Here is a 16307-nt window from a genome sequence, read left to right on the forward strand (position 1 = left end):
AGGAGGAGGAGGAGGAGGAGGAGGAGGAGGAGGAGGAGGAGGAGGAAGGGGGGAAGAGGGATAAAATGTGGTTGTTTTTGCTTTGCTTTTAAGTAATGCACAGTTTAAGGCATTCCTATCAAATGCTTCCTCTGTTTATCAGTTTATTAGGGTTGATGTAACTTGCAGAGCATTAGTAAACATTCTGGATGGTTTAGGGATAGGCAAATAAACATGGAACCATGGTCTAGTTTTTAACATCATTAGATTTGGGCTTTAAAAACTTCAGTCTGGGAAAAAAAAAAAAAGTTCAGTCTGGTTAGAGGTGTGGCAGAGAGGTAGAAAGATTGGATTTTTGAGCCAGAATTGAGGAAGACGAGTTTTAAAAAAATGGGAAATTTGGGCAATAAATCATGCCTTAACCAAGGCAACAAGAAGATGGAGAGGAGGCAGTATATTTGAGAGTTACTTAGAAAGGAGAATGGGAGTGGAGCCAATGGAGACCTCAAAGTCAACTCCTCTTTCTAGATACTTGTCAGAGAAGGAAAGAGAGATGGAAAAGTAAACACACAGAAATACAGAGTCCAGGGATGTATTTCCCTAAAAAGAGAAACTTATTGGTGGAAGGGAAACAGGAGAAAGGGAGAGTTTAAAGAAGACACAGAGAGAGGATGATTGACATAGGGATGACTGATGGAGTCATCAACACCCCAAGAAAGGGGGACAGGAAGAGATTCAGAGGAGAGGAGAGGGATTAGCTTTAAACTAGAGGGAAGGAAGAAAGAAGTCCACAAGCTATTTACAATATTTCAGAAAGCCTTCTGGAAATTGCAATTAAATAAAATGTCAAGTTTCTTTACTTTTGGCAGGCATTAAATCAACCCCGCAGGCTAACACTGGTTATCACACGCTGATCAGAAATTCTAATTTGCTGTTGATGACATCATAGAAATTTCTAGGATGTTATTGGTGGACCATATGCTGTTAGCAGAGTTACTTATCTGGTTTTTACAATATCAGATTTAATTCTTCCAGCATGTGATCAACCTTGGATCAGAAGAGTGACAGCCAAAATTAAGCGACCATTTCCAGGGAACAGTGCCTAGTGTTTGTACACTTATTTAACTTTATTGCTTATTAGCATTACATCCATGACAGTGATGTATGTGATTTCATTTAAGTGACAAAATCTTTCAAGATATGGGGTCCATGGATGAAAACATAATAAAAAGAGTCCTTGGATGAAAAGAATTGGGATGACAAGATCTCAATAGTCCCTTCAAACCTAACATTCTATAATTTTAAGAGGGGCTCATAAACACGAGTTCAGGAATGGCTAAATGGGAAAGAATACTTGAAAACACCCCAACTAACCAATGACTCACTTATACAAGGCAAGTAGATAGGGAAACAGTAAAAAACCATTCCCATCTGGGGGCAGCACAGGAGAGACCAAAAAAAAAAAAAAAAAAAAAAAAAAAAAGTTGGGTGAGGGTAACAAGAGCTTAACAAAAGCAAAGGCATGCTTGCTTTATTGATAACCACAAAAATATTAACCATCTTTAGGAACAGGAATGATTAGTATGAACACACTTTTTAATGTTTGGCGTATCCACCTACTAACCTCACGTAAATACAAATGAAGACTGAGGATGTTTTCTCCCCAACACCTGCACAAACCTAGGTTCCTTCCGTACCTTGTACTCTGTACTTCAGTGTGCCTTTGCCCACTGGAACTGGGCAAACTGAGGAATTTTTTTAAGTTTCAAAAGAAATGGACCAAGAAAGTGAGTTTAAGAGTTGAAACTGGTCTTACCCGTGGGTTGAGTGCTAGGGCTATCAGCGGTTTCGACATCTGGCAAGCACCTACGATCAGCCAGACTGACCAGCTAGCTTGACCATAAGCCCCTGGGACGTCGCATCCAGCTGGGCAGGTTCAGGGGGGTAGAAAGGTCAGGAAAGGGTGCGTTGCGGAAGGAAGAAGTGGAATAATGTGTACTTTTCTTCCGTAACTGTAGTTCTGTTGCCCCAACCTAGACTCAGGTAGTGGCCAGTACGACAGGAGAAAGCCCCAGAGCTCGCTTTCGGGCTAGGTCGGACCCCTCGTTCCCTCTCCCCACATCCCCATGCCCCTGACGCTGCCGCCGCCCGCTGGCGCCCATGACCCGGTGACCCCAGAGGGCCATCAGGAGCCCGTGACCCCGGAGCACCGGGCATCCGGACCCCCCTCGCAGGCGCAGCCGCTATTAAGGCAGGAGGCTAAAGGGGAGGAGGAGGAAGGGGAGGAGACAGGCGTCCAGGGCGCCTGGGGAACCGCCACCGCCGAGCCGGGGTGGCGAGTCTGGGGGAAAGCCGCCGAGGCGGCCGCGGCCGAGGAGGGCCAGGTGGAGGCCCGGGGCGCCGCGGCGGCGGGGTCAGGCTCCCCGGCGGGAGGCGCGGGTGGCGGCCGCGGGAGCTGGCGGCGGCTCCTAGCCTGGCTGCGGCGGCCGCCCCAGTGCTGCCCCTGTGCGGCGCCCCTTCCTCGCTCCGCCGCGCACTGTTGTCATGGAGGAACCAAGATGGCGGCTCTGGCCTACAACCTGGGCAAGCGGGAGATCAACCACTACTTCAGCGTGAGGAGCGCCAAGGTGCTGGCGCTGGTGGCCGTGCTGCTCCTCGCAGCGTGCCACCTCGCCTCCCGCCGCTACCGAGGTGAGCGGGCCCTCCCCCTGCCCGGGCCGGCCGGGGGAGGAGGCGACGCGGCGGCTGGAGGCCGCCCCCCTCGCCCAACACACGCCCACGCTCACGCGTTCGCCCGCCCGCCCGCGCGCCGGGCCGGCGGGGGAGGCGGTGGCCCCACGTGCCCCCAGGTGGCCCCGGCGGCGGGCCGGGCGCCTGAGGCCTAGTGAGCGGACTCCAGTGAGGGCCGCCCCTGGACTTGGGCCCGTGGTCCTGGCGCCCCCCGAGCCGCCCAGCGCTGCGGTCGGGCAGCCGACCCGGGTCTGGCCCGAGTTGCTGCCGGGGTCCGAGCACCAGCGCGAGCTGGGCCGAGGTAGTCGCGCCAGGCCCGGGGCTCGAGTGCAGGAGGGAGGCCCCGCGGCCCTCGGGGGGGGGGGGGGGGGGGGGGGACTAGCCCGGGCCGCCGAAGGCGGAGGCCGCCCTGCAAGGGGACACCTCTGCCCGGAGTTGGGGTCGTCGATTTCTGCGCCCTAGGGGTCTGGCTCTTTCGCCTTTGTTTAATCCGGCCTCTGCCCTGTACGGCTAAGCCGAGCTGTTGTTGGACAGCGGCAAGGGCCGCCCCATTTTCCTCTGCCGCGGGGGCGACAGCTGGCAAAGGATGCTCTTGGCCAAATGGAGGAGGTGTCACCCAGCCTCCGTGATTCAGAAACGTTTAAAGGGTTCTGATTGCACACTTTTTACAAATTAAAGACAGTGGGGCAGATATTTGAAGTTCTGGCTTGACAGGAGTCGAGGTGGGCAGGGAAATTAACGTTGGAAGCAGTTTGCAAAGAGGCCTTCAATGTGGGTTTTGAAATTGGTGTAAAGGGGGAAAGGAAATAGGACCTCCGTATTTCAGAACGAACTATCTTTCAGTAATCAAGGGGTATTTACTTGTCCTTGTTGATTGATTTTTTTTTTTTTTTTTTTTTTTTAGTTTTGTGTTAAAATGACACTAGGAGAGAGGCTGACAAGCTGAGGGAAATTAATAATGATAGGATCTCTTATTTTTGGCTCTTAGTATTATCGAAACCATTATCTGGACAGCTCTTGGTGACTGTGAGATTAATTGGTCAAGATGTAATGTGTAATGGACAGGTGCACATTTAACGCTGTTCCCATTTAACTTCACACCACTTTGGCAAAATATCCAGTAAACCAGGTACAGGAATCTGAGCTCTGTTTTCATCCCAGGAGATCTTTCAAAGTGTAGGACATTTTGATCAGTTTTGCTGCCTTGTGTTCTCCAATTCTTGAGGATTAAAAATCTTATACTCTAGTACCATAATGGACGAATAGCTCTTTATATGAATGCACTAAATCGATTTTAAAAGATAAATTCTTTATACCCTTTGGCCTTTTCCCTTCAGCCTCCTATAGATCACAGCCATATGATCTGGCCGGGCTTTGGTTCATCTGCAGTGGCTGTAACAGAAGTCAGACACTTTGATGTACAAAATAAAACTAATGTTTTATAGTGTCGATGCATTAATTTGTGGTCATTTTGAAGAAAAATTTTTAACTACTATTAATCATTTTATGTTAGTTTGGTATAAGACGACAGTAACCTAACTCGATCTTGTCTATAAGATGACAGTACTCTAACTCGATTTTGTCTCTGTGATGGTGGTGAAGGTAAATGTTGTAACTGATGCTATAGTGGGAAAAGTAAACATCTAGTCCCCCCTCCCTTTTTTTATATTGTGCGTTTATCTTTTGATAAGCTTGGATGATTATTATATTTAGATTATATATTTCATCCTTTCAAAATCTGTCATCAGAAGGGAAAATAGAATGTCAGATGGAACCTTATGAGTCAGTGTGGCAATCTGGGGTTGTTTATAAAGCCTCCTCCAGAAGCTAGTCATCAGCTTCTGTAGGTGCTTCAGTGCCTTGAATGTGAAGCAGTACACCTGGTGTGTGTACTTGCCCAGACTGAATGTCAAAAACTTGAGCCAGAGACTGTTTGGGAGGAATAATGATCATACCAGGAAGTTTTTAGACATCCTCATGCTTTGGCAGTGTCAAACTGAGTGAAATGTAGCGCCCTTGACACAAAGATGTCCCTACGCTTGAATCACAATATCATAAATCTTTAAAAATAAGTAAGGACCTTATATTAGATACAGAGGTTTAGGCTTTATATTAAAAAGTGCACTGTGTCGGTATGAGTTTGCCTCAGGCAAGGTAGAGTGAATACAGTTTGAATATATATATACAAACTATAGGAAGTAAAGAAAGCATTATATACAACAGAAAGTAAAGCTTGGCAAACACCACGTGATAACATTGAGTACTTGTTATATGTCAATCACTGTTCTACTCAGGGTTTTACATGTTGATCTTCTTTTGTCCTTCCAGCCATTCTATGAAGTAGATAAATTATCATATATCATTCCTCCCCGCCCCCACCCCCCATTTTTGACATCTCTGTAATCAGGATGAATTTTTAAAACTTTGTTGCAGGTCAAAGTTTAATTGATAGCATTTTTCTAGTGTTACATAAAATAATGATGTGTCTATATTATAATCAGTCATCTTAGATCCAGCGAATTACAGTATTATTTACATTGTAAAGATGAGGCATGAGGGGTTAAGTTGCCTAAGGACACACAATTAGTCAGTGACTGAGCTAGGATTTACAACCCAGTTAGTTAGTCTGCCTCATGCCATTAGGTTATAGACTGCCTTTCTCAGAGCTTCTTAGGCAGTGGTGATGTATAGAAGATGGAGTGAGAAAGCATTTTCCAGAGGGAAATGGGTTAAATCATTTAGAAACACTAATTCAGCCTCACAGTACCAGCCAAGAGTTTTCCCCTTCTTTTTCCAGTAAAATAATTTTCTGAAAGTTGCATGTGTACAACTTCAGAATCTGACCAGCTTACTTTTTATTACCTATGCTTATCTTTTTCCTTCTTCTAAACTTCAGGCTCACAGTCTAAATATGCTTTTCCCTTTTACATATGTCAGATACCTGATTTTCTCTGCTTGCAGTGACCCCCCTCCTTAAAACAGTACAGATTTTTCTTTTTTAGGGTCTTTCTTTTTTAGGGTCTGGTTCAAATGTCACCACCACAGAAGTAAGAATTAACAATTCAGTGTTTCTATAGAAGTTAGTACATACTTATGTTATATTGTAATAATTTGTATCCATCTCCCCCACACAAACTATAAGCCTCCAAGGGTATTTTATTCATCTTTAAATCATCAGAGTTTAACACACATTAGAAACTCCATAAACAATAACTGGATAAATAGATTTTCGAAGTCCTTATTTTTCTTATTTTTTGAAGTCCTATTTTTCTCCTTTCATTTGGTTCTTTTGTTTTTTTATTATTATTTTTTATTTTAAATGTTTTTATTTCTTTTTGAAAGAGAGCAAGACAAAATGTGAGCAGGGAAGAGGTAGAGAGGGAAACACAGAATCCGAAGCAAGCTCCAGGCTCTGAGCTGGCAACACAGAGCCCGACGTGGGGCTCGAACTCACGAACCGTGAGATCATGACCTGAGCTGCAGTTGGGCACTCAACCGACTCAGCCACCCAGGGGCCCCTGGTTCTTTTGGCTTTAATTGAATTTCATGTTCTAATAGCATGTTCTGATCTCAACTTTACAAAATAGAGGGGTTTTTTTCATTATTAATATTTTTATATAAAATATAGAAACGTTTTAAAAAATAACCCTATTAACTATATATTTTTTAAATATTCTCAATTTCTAAAGTTACTAAATCACAAAATGTCCATTTCTATTGTGATTATAGATTAAAAACATCATTTCTGTGACAAGAGGCCAGTATCAATAGCCTTAAGGGTAATTCCAATCTGGACAATTTTTAATTTTTTAATTGATAAAGTAAACTTGTCTCAAATGCTTTAAGTTTGTTGAAATCTAATTCCTTTCTGTCACCAGGCCTATTAAATGCAAGTATTAAGTATTATTGCATGTTTTGGAGAAAAGTGAGTTCAAAGCTTCCGAATTTTAAGAAAGAAGCAACTCTAGGTCTCTTAGCCTTTTCTTTCTTTGCCAGAAAGATCCTGATCTATAAGATGCCACTTGTAATGTAGGCATTCCTAGTTTGTCAAAAGAAAAATGTAAACAGTGATTTTTTAGCACAGACCAAAGTGTAACCTTGCTGAATTTTAGGCAAACAAAATATTTTACAAATCATATTAAAAACTTTATGATCTAATATTTTCATGGTTGGTAGTAATAAACAGATAGCTTTGGTAGGATGATTCAGCCAGTCTAAAGGTGCAGTGTGCCAGAGATATTCTATTCAAAGGAAAATATAAGCTACAGTTTATTTAGCATGTTAGATATTTTCTTTAGCAGTTACATTTGTTTTTCGGCTTTTTAAAAATTTGTCTTTTTACTTATTTTGTTTGCTTTTAGTATCTTTCTAACATAGAAAAATCATGTATAAAAACCCAAGACTTTAGATTGACAAACCAGAATGCTTATGGTTAAGGTAATAGAATGAAGAGGAAGACACAGCCATTCATCTAGATAATCTAGTATTGGAGATAGCTGAAGTAGATAATTCTTTCCCTTTAGTTGTTTTTGTTTGTTTGTTTTTTGTTTGTTTTTATTGTGTTCCTAGCTTGATTTATCTGAGCACTTGGCAACTTGCATCTCACACTGGTTGTTTTAAAGCAGCTATCAAAATTATATGAGGCAATTGAAAATAATGACTGGGATTTTTTGTTTTCTTTTGTTTGGAGGTTTTTCTGGGTCAATTTTGACGGGGAAGTATGTGCCAGCAGATATTTACATATACTTAGTATGCATAATGAAGATGTGGCATGTTAACTTATTTTAACATCTAGATTACATTTAGTGATTTGATCCAAAAGTATTTCCTTCTCAGTAAAAGAGAACTTGTGTTTGAGTGTGGAATTTTGTGGGAGTTTTCTTTTCTAAATTAGGTTAATTTATTTTCAGATGATAATAGTAGTTATTATCACCAGTATTTTTATTATTTTCCTGACAAGTATAAAAAAAAGTCTCTTGCCTTTTCAGTTGCCTGGTTAGTTCTTTTGCTTTTCTATAATTCTTTATATTAGAGTCTCTCTATTAAAATAGCAGTGCAGTTTCTGTCTTCTGACTGAGCCTTAACTGATATAATACAGAGAGTATTAATGTCAGATACAAGGATTACTAAAAAAAAAAAAAATTGCATCATAAAATATATTAAGAAGAGTTATCACCAACTAGCATTCGTTAGCAAATTAGAACTTTCTTTCCTGGAAAGACTAGTAGTCTCTAAAGAACTATGTTTATAGTGTCTTTTGGTTAGTGACAGCTTCAAATCTGTTTTGCTGTTTTTTTGTTTTTGTTTTTTGTTTTTTTGTTTTTGTTTTTTGTTTTTTTGTTTTCTAGTTTGGGTTCATCAGTTGAGAGCTGTTATTTCCCACTGGCTGAACTACTGAAAAACAATGTGTGAGTAGTAGTATCGAGGAAGAAAAGAACTTTGCATTTTAAAACACATTTTCTGGTGGAGAAAGACTGGTTATTTTAAGATGTTTTGGTCTGGTACTTCCATCTCCACAAAACTATGTTGATAATTCATATAGATGGTTAACAATAACAATCCCACATACTGTAGATTGGCCAGGGTGTGTTTCTGTTTAAAGTTCTACTAACACACAAAAATCAAATAACAACAACAAAAAAAAAAAAAAAAAAAAGGAAGGGAGAAAGAAAGGGAAGAAAAAGTGCACAGAATTAATACCGAGTTATTTGCAACTTTTTATAACTTTTTTAGAAAATAGATGATACTAACTTTTTACTTAGTTTATAAATATTTAAAGAGGTAGAAATGTTGCAAATATGGAATTTCCATTCTAATTTTAAACATTTACTAGATTTTTTTTTAAGTTTATTTGTTTTGAGAGAGCAGGGTACAGAGGCAGAGAGAGGGAGAGAATCCCAAGCAGTCTCCACACTGTCAGCTCAGAGCCTGTCATGGGGCTCGATCCCACAAACTGTGAAATCATGACCTGAGCCAAAATCAAGAGTTGGACACCCAACCCACTGAGTTAACTAGGCACCCCTTTACTAGATTTTTAATAGTATTTTACTGTAGAACCATTATAAAAGAATATAGCAGAATGATTTTTTTGTTTGTTTGTTTTATTATTTTAGAGAGAGAGAGTGCAACCTGGGAGAGAGGGGCAGAGGGAGAGAGAGAATCCCAATCAGGCTCCACTCTCAGATTGGAGCCGCACGCAGGGCTCCATCCCACAGCCCTGGGACCATGACCTGAGCTGAAATCAAGAGTTGGATTCTCAACTGACTAACCACCCAGACGCGCCCAGATGGATGTTTTTAGAAAAATAACTTGTGTGTTCCTATAGTCTTTTCTTTACTCCTTCTTGATTATTTATGTAGCTTAATTTTGTTTTTGAGAACTAGAATTAGTTTTTAATAATTGGAAAAAATTAAGAACTGATTATTTATAGTTTCCTTAGAGAGGTTATTAAAAAAATTTTGAAATACAAAACAAAAAACCTGCGCAGCCTACATATACAAAATTGCAAAATATACATATTGCAAAATTTTAATAATTGATATTCTGCTTTCCTTATCCAGTTTTCTACCAACACTACAATGCAGTATTTTCACTTTCCCTTCCTGCTCTATTTTAGAATTTATGACACTGAAATAACAACACTTTCATTATTTATGCATACCTGTCTTGTATTTGTATCACCTTTTATCTGTATATTGACCAGATAAATGGATAACCAGACTGAGAAGAAAGATGTGTTCTTCCACTTTAAATATCTTTGGGTTTTCTCTTTCTCCACCCTGAGTGATTCAGTATCATTTTTGTTCTGTAGAGTTTCGTTATCCTGACCTTAACGGTCTGTGAAACAAATAGAGCTTGCTGATGACTCTTCATAAAGAACCAGAGATTAATTTAAATAATATGTGATTTAATTATATTATTCGAAATGTCTCATTTTTTCCCTTATCCATTTGACATATTTGGACTTTTTTAATGTTTCCAACTCCCTTTTAAACTCCTTCAGTCATTTCAGTTAGTGTATGATAAAATGGCCATGGGAAATAGGGTGACCACCTCCCCACTTACATAGGACTGAGAGTTTCCAAGATGTGGAACTTTCAGTGTGAAACTGTGATAGTCCCAACCAATCTGGGAGGAGCTGGTTGGTCAACAGAAAAGAAGGGGAGAACGTTAAGAGAGGTAGACAGGCTGAATATTAAAAACTAAAGTCTGCATTTGTTGTTGATACTGATCCTATGTACCTTCAGCTACCATGTAGCTAAAATAGTTTTATGTTACTTTGTAAATTATAAAAGGATGAAGTTTTAGTGACCTCAATAAGAAGTTCTTGAATAAATCCTTTTCTCTGTTTCCACATTTACAGAATAGGGATAGCATACTTCCTCACAGGAAAGTCGTGAAAATCAGGGAGTTGGTTTAAAAACTATTTTAATTATTGTATTTCCAGATGTGCAAATGCACCATACGTTGTAATAGTTGAATAGGAAGACATTTCCAAAGTCTTCTCTCTTATTCCTTAAACTCTTCTTTCCCAACTAGGAGTGGTAAGCAGGTTTAAGGGCTAGTTTGAGGTTGAGATGATGTCCCTAGAAAGAGAACCTGAAGCAGAAGGCACTGCCAAAGCAGTGAATGTAGCATTTGAGAATTAGGAGTCTCTTCTATCTTCTATAGTGAAGTATCTGTCATCAGTGGTTCTTCTCCTCCTGAATATTAATGTATTAATATTTACTATGCTTCTCAGGGATGTATAAATAATGTATCGAGAAGGTACAGTGAAGCATAGAAAACTATGCTTTCTGATCTCAGAGAGCTTACATGGGGTCAGATAATCAATGTACAAAAATATAACTATTGTTTACAATATTGTTTGTTTAACTGTTACAGGCAATGATTCATGTGAATACCTTCTCTCAAGTGGCAGATTTCTTGGAGAGAAAGTTTGGCAACCTCACAGTTGCATGATGCATAAATACAAAATCAGGTAAGTTTTCTTACTTCGTTGTTTTTTTCTTTTCTCAGATAGGTCTTTTTTTTTTTTTAATGTTTATTTATTTATTTTTGAGAGAGAAAGAGCACATGCATGAGTGGAGGAGGGGCAAAGAGTGAGGGAGATACAGAATCTGAAGCGGGCTCCAGGCTCAAGGCTGTCAGTGCAGAGCCAGACATGGGGCTCAAACTCATGAACCATGAGGTCATGACCTGAGCTGAAATCAAGAGTCAGACGCTTAACTGACTGGGCCACCTGGCACCTCTCTAGGATAGGTTTTAATAACGAGTGGAGAAAGGTTGATGAAGCAAAGGAAATACTACATGGTACTTCTCTATATGATGGTAGAGAATTGCCAACAGAGTGTGGGGGTTGGGGTGAGTCCAAATGAAGATTCCTGCCAAAAGCATTAGGGGAAGAATTTTCTCCAAGCTTCTTTATCTCAGGTGAGAGATAATCAGGCCCAAGGCAATAAATAGCCCTTGAGAGAAGGACTCTAGCTTTAGGACCTGGATAGCTACCTTGTCGAGTTATTCTGAGATAATGGATATAAAGCACTTAACATACTTAGAGTACATATTAAACACTTAATAAATGGGGGCTGTGAGTATTGAGAGTTGATCATCCATGGGCTGGTTGATTAAACAAACCTAGCCACCTATTTCTAAAGCAACGTGAACTATATGTATAATAATCCTGCACTACTTCACAAACTGTGCTTTGAAATGCCAACATGCTGATTTTACTTATTGTAATTAATGTTTCTTTGTTGATTTCAGTGAAGCAAAGAACTGTCTTGTAGATAAACATATTGCATTTATTGGAGATTCCAGAATTCGTCAGTTGTTTTATTCTTTTGTAAAAATAATTAATCCCCAATTCAAAGAAGAAGGAAATAAGGTAAAACTTACCTATTTTCTTTATTGTTTTAGAAGTTAACCACCTGAATAGTTATAGGAGGAATGTGTCTTTTCATAATAACAAAAAGAGTGATAAAAGTTTTATTACTTTGGTTTTGGGAAAGGTGGAAGGAAAAAGGGACGATGGGGAATATCATAGAGAACATAATGAGGAACATAAGAAAAGTGGTGGCAACGGATTAGTAAACCTTTTATTACCTGAAACTTCTAATTTTCAGAAATGCTAAGTTCTTTCAATGGAAATTTTTTTGAGAATTCCTTACAACAAAAACTAAGAGCAAATATCCCTTATTCTTCTTTTCATATCTGCCATATTTCTTTTCAGTCTCTTTAAAATAATAATCTTGTAATCTTTTAGCATGTCTTATGTCTTGTTTCCACCACTTATCATAATTCATGGTATTATTATATAATCAATGTAAGTTTCATCATAATGGCAACATGTTATTGAATGGATATGATGTAATATATAATTTTCTTTTTTCTTCTTGTACTTTTGTATTTTTTTTTACTTTTGCAATTTAAGAAAGGACATTCTCAATTACATCTTTGTGTGAAAACTTTGCTTTTTAAATTATTTCTGTAGATGGAATCCCTGCAATGCAAATATTAGGTTAAAGAATCCAGTTTAAAAAATATTGATTATATTGCTAAACTATTTTCATTTATGCTCTTATTGGCAATGCCCATCAGGACATAATTTTCTGCAACTGTACTGGCACTGGGCAATTATGCTATATAATTAAAACAACAATGCAACAAATATCTGCTACTTTTATAGAAAATTTCTGATTTTATTTTTAAAAATTTATTTATTTATTTATTTATTTATTTATTTTAACGTTTATTTATTTTTGAGACAGAGAGAGACAGAGCATGAACGGGGGAGGGGCAGAGAGAGAGGGAGACACAGAATCTGAAGCAGGCTCCGGGCTCTGAGCCATCAGCCCAGAGCCCGACGATGCGGGGCTCGAACTCACGGACAGTGAGATCGTGACCTGAGCTGAAGTCGGACGCTTAACCGACTGAGCCACTCAGGCGCCCCGAAAATTTCTGATTTTAAAAATATATCTTTGAAAACTAGCAAGAATGGATCTATATATATATATATATATATATATAAAAATATATAGATATAATTTGTTGATTAGTTAATATTTTATGAATCATCATACCTTTCTTTTTATACATTTTTTAAGTGATCCAAAGTTCGAATCCCTGTCTTCAGCTGTGTATGATTGGGAGTGGGCAATAGCAAGGAGAGAAAAGTGAAATGCAAGAAAGTTCAGAATTTTAGGGGGAATAGCTCATGATTTTATGATGAAAATCTGCCTGTTCACCTCAACTTGCCCTGTGGTAAGGAGTTAAAAAATTAGGGACTTCACAGCTAAACATCTAGCCACATAGTAATGATAGTAGTGGGTGCTAAATTCCTTGGGAACTGTTCTTTGTGAGAAGAATCCATCAGCTATTAGAAATTTTGTCCACTAGAAAAGGCTAGTATAGATTTTAAATCTGCATATTGGAAAATGATAAAGTCAATTTTTCATTTAATTTGGTATCTGTAAATGTATTTTTCATTGGTAATTATATACATAAAATTATATAGAAAATTGGAACTATTGAATTCTATGAGATTATCACAATTTAAGGTAAAAAAACTTAAGTGAACTTCTAAAAAGTAGAGAGATTTCTGACTTCAAAGAAACACTTTTAGTATTTCTAGGCACAGAATAGTGTGAATTTCTGAAATGTGGAATAATAGATTTGGCAACAATTAGTTGATAAAAACTATAATGGTTTAGTTTATAGCCCAAAGTGGGCATAATATGGTATATTGTTTCTGAGTCCTAGTTATAACACCTAGGTTTCCAATTTTCATTGTTTAGAGGTGCCCGGTTAACCCACAATTATCAAACCAGATACATTTAAGTGTATATGCATTCTAAAAAGAAACAAAGACAGTTTGTCATAGACATTTACTGAGAAACTAGTTCAAATTGCTAGTGGAGCATTTGCCAAAATGTATTTTACTTAGTTCTCTTGTCTCTGAACACCTTGAAGACAGAGATTATATATTATCATTATTATTTTTTAAATACATGTCTTATGCCTCACCCAGTCTGGCACATTGTATAAGCTGATTATTATTATTATTATTGTTTTAGCCTCGGTGTGGGTTAGTTTGGGTAGAAGTATTGAAGATAGTTCTTTGTTTGAATTTTTTTCTTTTCTGTGTTGAGGCAAAAGTAATTTTATTTTATTTATTTATTTTTTTAAAGTTGATTCATTTTTGAAAGACAGAGAATGACCAGGGGAAGGGCAAAAGGAGAGGGAGACACAGAATCTGAAGCAGGCTCCAGGCTCTGAGCTGTCAGCACAGAGCTGGATGCTGGACTCTAACCCACAAACCATGAGATTGTGACCCGAGCTGAAGTCGGAAGCTTAAACGACTGAGCCATCCAGGCGCCACAAGGCAAAAAGAATTTTAAAGAAGCTATAGAGCAGGACTTTTTTCAAATTCTATTTTGTAGATTAGTTCTGTAGAAGCCGTGGTCAAATAAGTTTGGGCAGCACTAGATGTTATATCCCCTTTTCAATGATTTTAATTTAGGCTAGGATGTTAAAAACTTGGACGTCTTGCAGTAAAACAACAACGACAACAACAGCAAAACTGTGTTGCTTTCAGCTGGAGGGCAAACTAGATACTCTGGGGGCCCCTTCTACCTCAAACTAACTAGATCCTAGATTTAAAAAAAAAAACAAAAAACTTGTTGATGTGTTTCTAGACTTTGAGGAAATGGGACACACTCCCCCCAAAAGGAACAAACTATGATTCAAACCAGAGATGGGAACAATAATAGTAGGTACTCAGTAGGGGTTCAGGCTGACCTGAAGACAGATGCCAAAGGCTGCAGTAGAAAACTAAGCTTTGGGCCAGCATATTTCTCAGTAGTAATATTGGAAGCCAGAAGACACTAGAATAATAGCTTTAAACTTCTGACAGAAAGTAAATTTCAACCTCGAATTGTATTGTGTATCTAGCATACAATGTCTATTCTTGAAATTTAGAACATTTTCAGATAAACAAAAGTGATGAGGGTTTACTGCTAGATAGACTTACAGTAAAGGACTTTTTAAAGGGTAAACTTCAGGAAGAAAGGAAATAATTCAGAAAAAAATGATCTGAAATGTAAGAAGCAGTGGTTAAATAAAATCCTAAACAGGTAAATCTAAACAAACACTGTCTATATAAAATAATAATTCTTTTTTACATTTTACAAAAAGACTGTATTAAAGAACTAGCCAATAATAGCTTGTAGATCAGAGGGAGATGGTCAGTTTTCTAATGTCCTCTTTACTCTCTTACTTCAGAACTTAAGTTAAAGATGATAGTAAAATTTCAAGAGCAAAGAATAAAGGAATTAGGATGTGTGAATTCCAAACCAGAAGAACAAAAAAATTAAAACCAAACTCATCTAATGCCAAATATATGTGCCATACATACATACACATGCACACACACATATATGCTCACACACATACATTCATATGTATATATACAAAAATATATGTACATGTGAAAATCAGTGTTTATATATATTCCACATATATAAAAAAACCTATGTATGTGTGAGGGAGCTAGAAATCAAAAAGTAAAATGGTAGAAACATTTATAATCAAAATAAGGGTAGCAGTCTAAACTTGCCTACCAAACAGATTTTCAGATTGGTTTTTAAAAGAACTTTCTGCTGCTTCAAAATACATACCTAAAACAAAAGGATATGGAAGGTTGTAATTAAAAATGAGAAAAGATTTATTAGACAAATACTTATTAAAGAAAGATAAGTCATATTAATGTGAGACAATAGATGGTAAGGCAAAAAGTATTATCAGGGATACAGATACGTTTTAATGACAAAAGTTTCAAATCACTAAGATTTTAAACTCATGCACATGAAATAAATTAACCTTAAAATGTATAAAGCAAAATTAATGTGATTACAGTGAGGAGTTGGCAAATCCTTCATCAAAGTGAGAGAATTGCTCACTGCTCATGCATTTAATGATAGGACAAGCAAAATTACTAAGCATATCTGATTTTATGAACTTACAGCTCAATACTTAAAGAAGACACTAAAAAATAAAAGAATATATTTTTTCAAAGTATATGTGGAACCTTTTTTGACAACATGTTGGGCCATTAAGCAGGCCTTGACAATATCAGAGAATTGGTATCGTTCTGTCTCTATGAGATTAGTTCCTTTATATTCTAACTTAACCTGATAAAAATTCTAGATGCCTACAGTAAATATCCCTAATAGTGAAATGTTAGACACATTTATGTTAAACTCAATAAGAAGAAAAGGCTGCCCATTATTGCTGCTTCTGTTCAGCATTATATTAGAAGCCCTTAGCCAAGGAAAGGTAAAGATGTAAAGATTAGAAAGAGATAGACTCAGAATTTCATATGATACAATTATATACAAAGAAAACTCTGAAGAATCTATAGAAAATTACTAGATGTAATAAAAATTTCAACAAGATATTTGATATTAAGATAAACATACAAAAATTAATTGTAACTCAATAAAGCTGTTAAAAGTGAATTGCATACTGTACTCCAGGAATATAGAGTTCAAAATACTTAAAATATACTGTATACAAAAGTAACAAAAACCATATAGTAC

At 37.9% G+C, this 16307-nt stretch overlaps 1 protein-coding gene and 1 long non-coding RNA gene across 4 annotated transcripts in view; one reads left to right on the forward strand and one right to left on the reverse strand.

Moving 5' to 3' along the window:
* Positions 1-2258, reverse strand: part of LOC125929913 (uncharacterized) — a 67950-nt gene extending 65692 nt beyond the window's left edge. For both annotated transcript variants that reach the window (XR_007459997.1, XR_007459996.1), the window contains exon 1: positions 1796-2258. This is a non-coding gene — a long non-coding RNA (uncharacterized LOC125929913). The remainder of the gene's footprint in view (positions 1-1795) is intronic.
* A 51-nt stretch (positions 2259-2309) lies between these two features.
* CASD1 (CAS1 domain containing 1) overlaps positions 2310-16307 on the forward strand; it is a 51568-nt gene continuing 37570 nt past the window's right edge. For both annotated transcript variants that reach the window (XM_049641472.1, XM_049641473.1), the window contains exons 1-3: positions 2310-2670; positions 10594-10690; positions 11476-11596. In XM_049641472.1, the coding sequence (XP_049497429.1) occupies positions 2538-2670; positions 10594-10690; positions 11476-11596 (351 nt within the window). In that variant the 5' untranslated portion in view covers positions 2310-2537. The remainder of the gene's footprint in view (positions 2671-10593; positions 10691-11475; positions 11597-16307) is intronic.

Source organism: Panthera uncia, chromosome A2 (genome assembly GCF_023721935.1).
Source record: "Panthera uncia isolate 11264 chromosome A2, Puncia_PCG_1.0, whole genome shotgun sequence".
Lineage (NCBI taxonomy): Eukaryota > Metazoa > Chordata > Mammalia > Carnivora > Felidae > Panthera > Panthera uncia.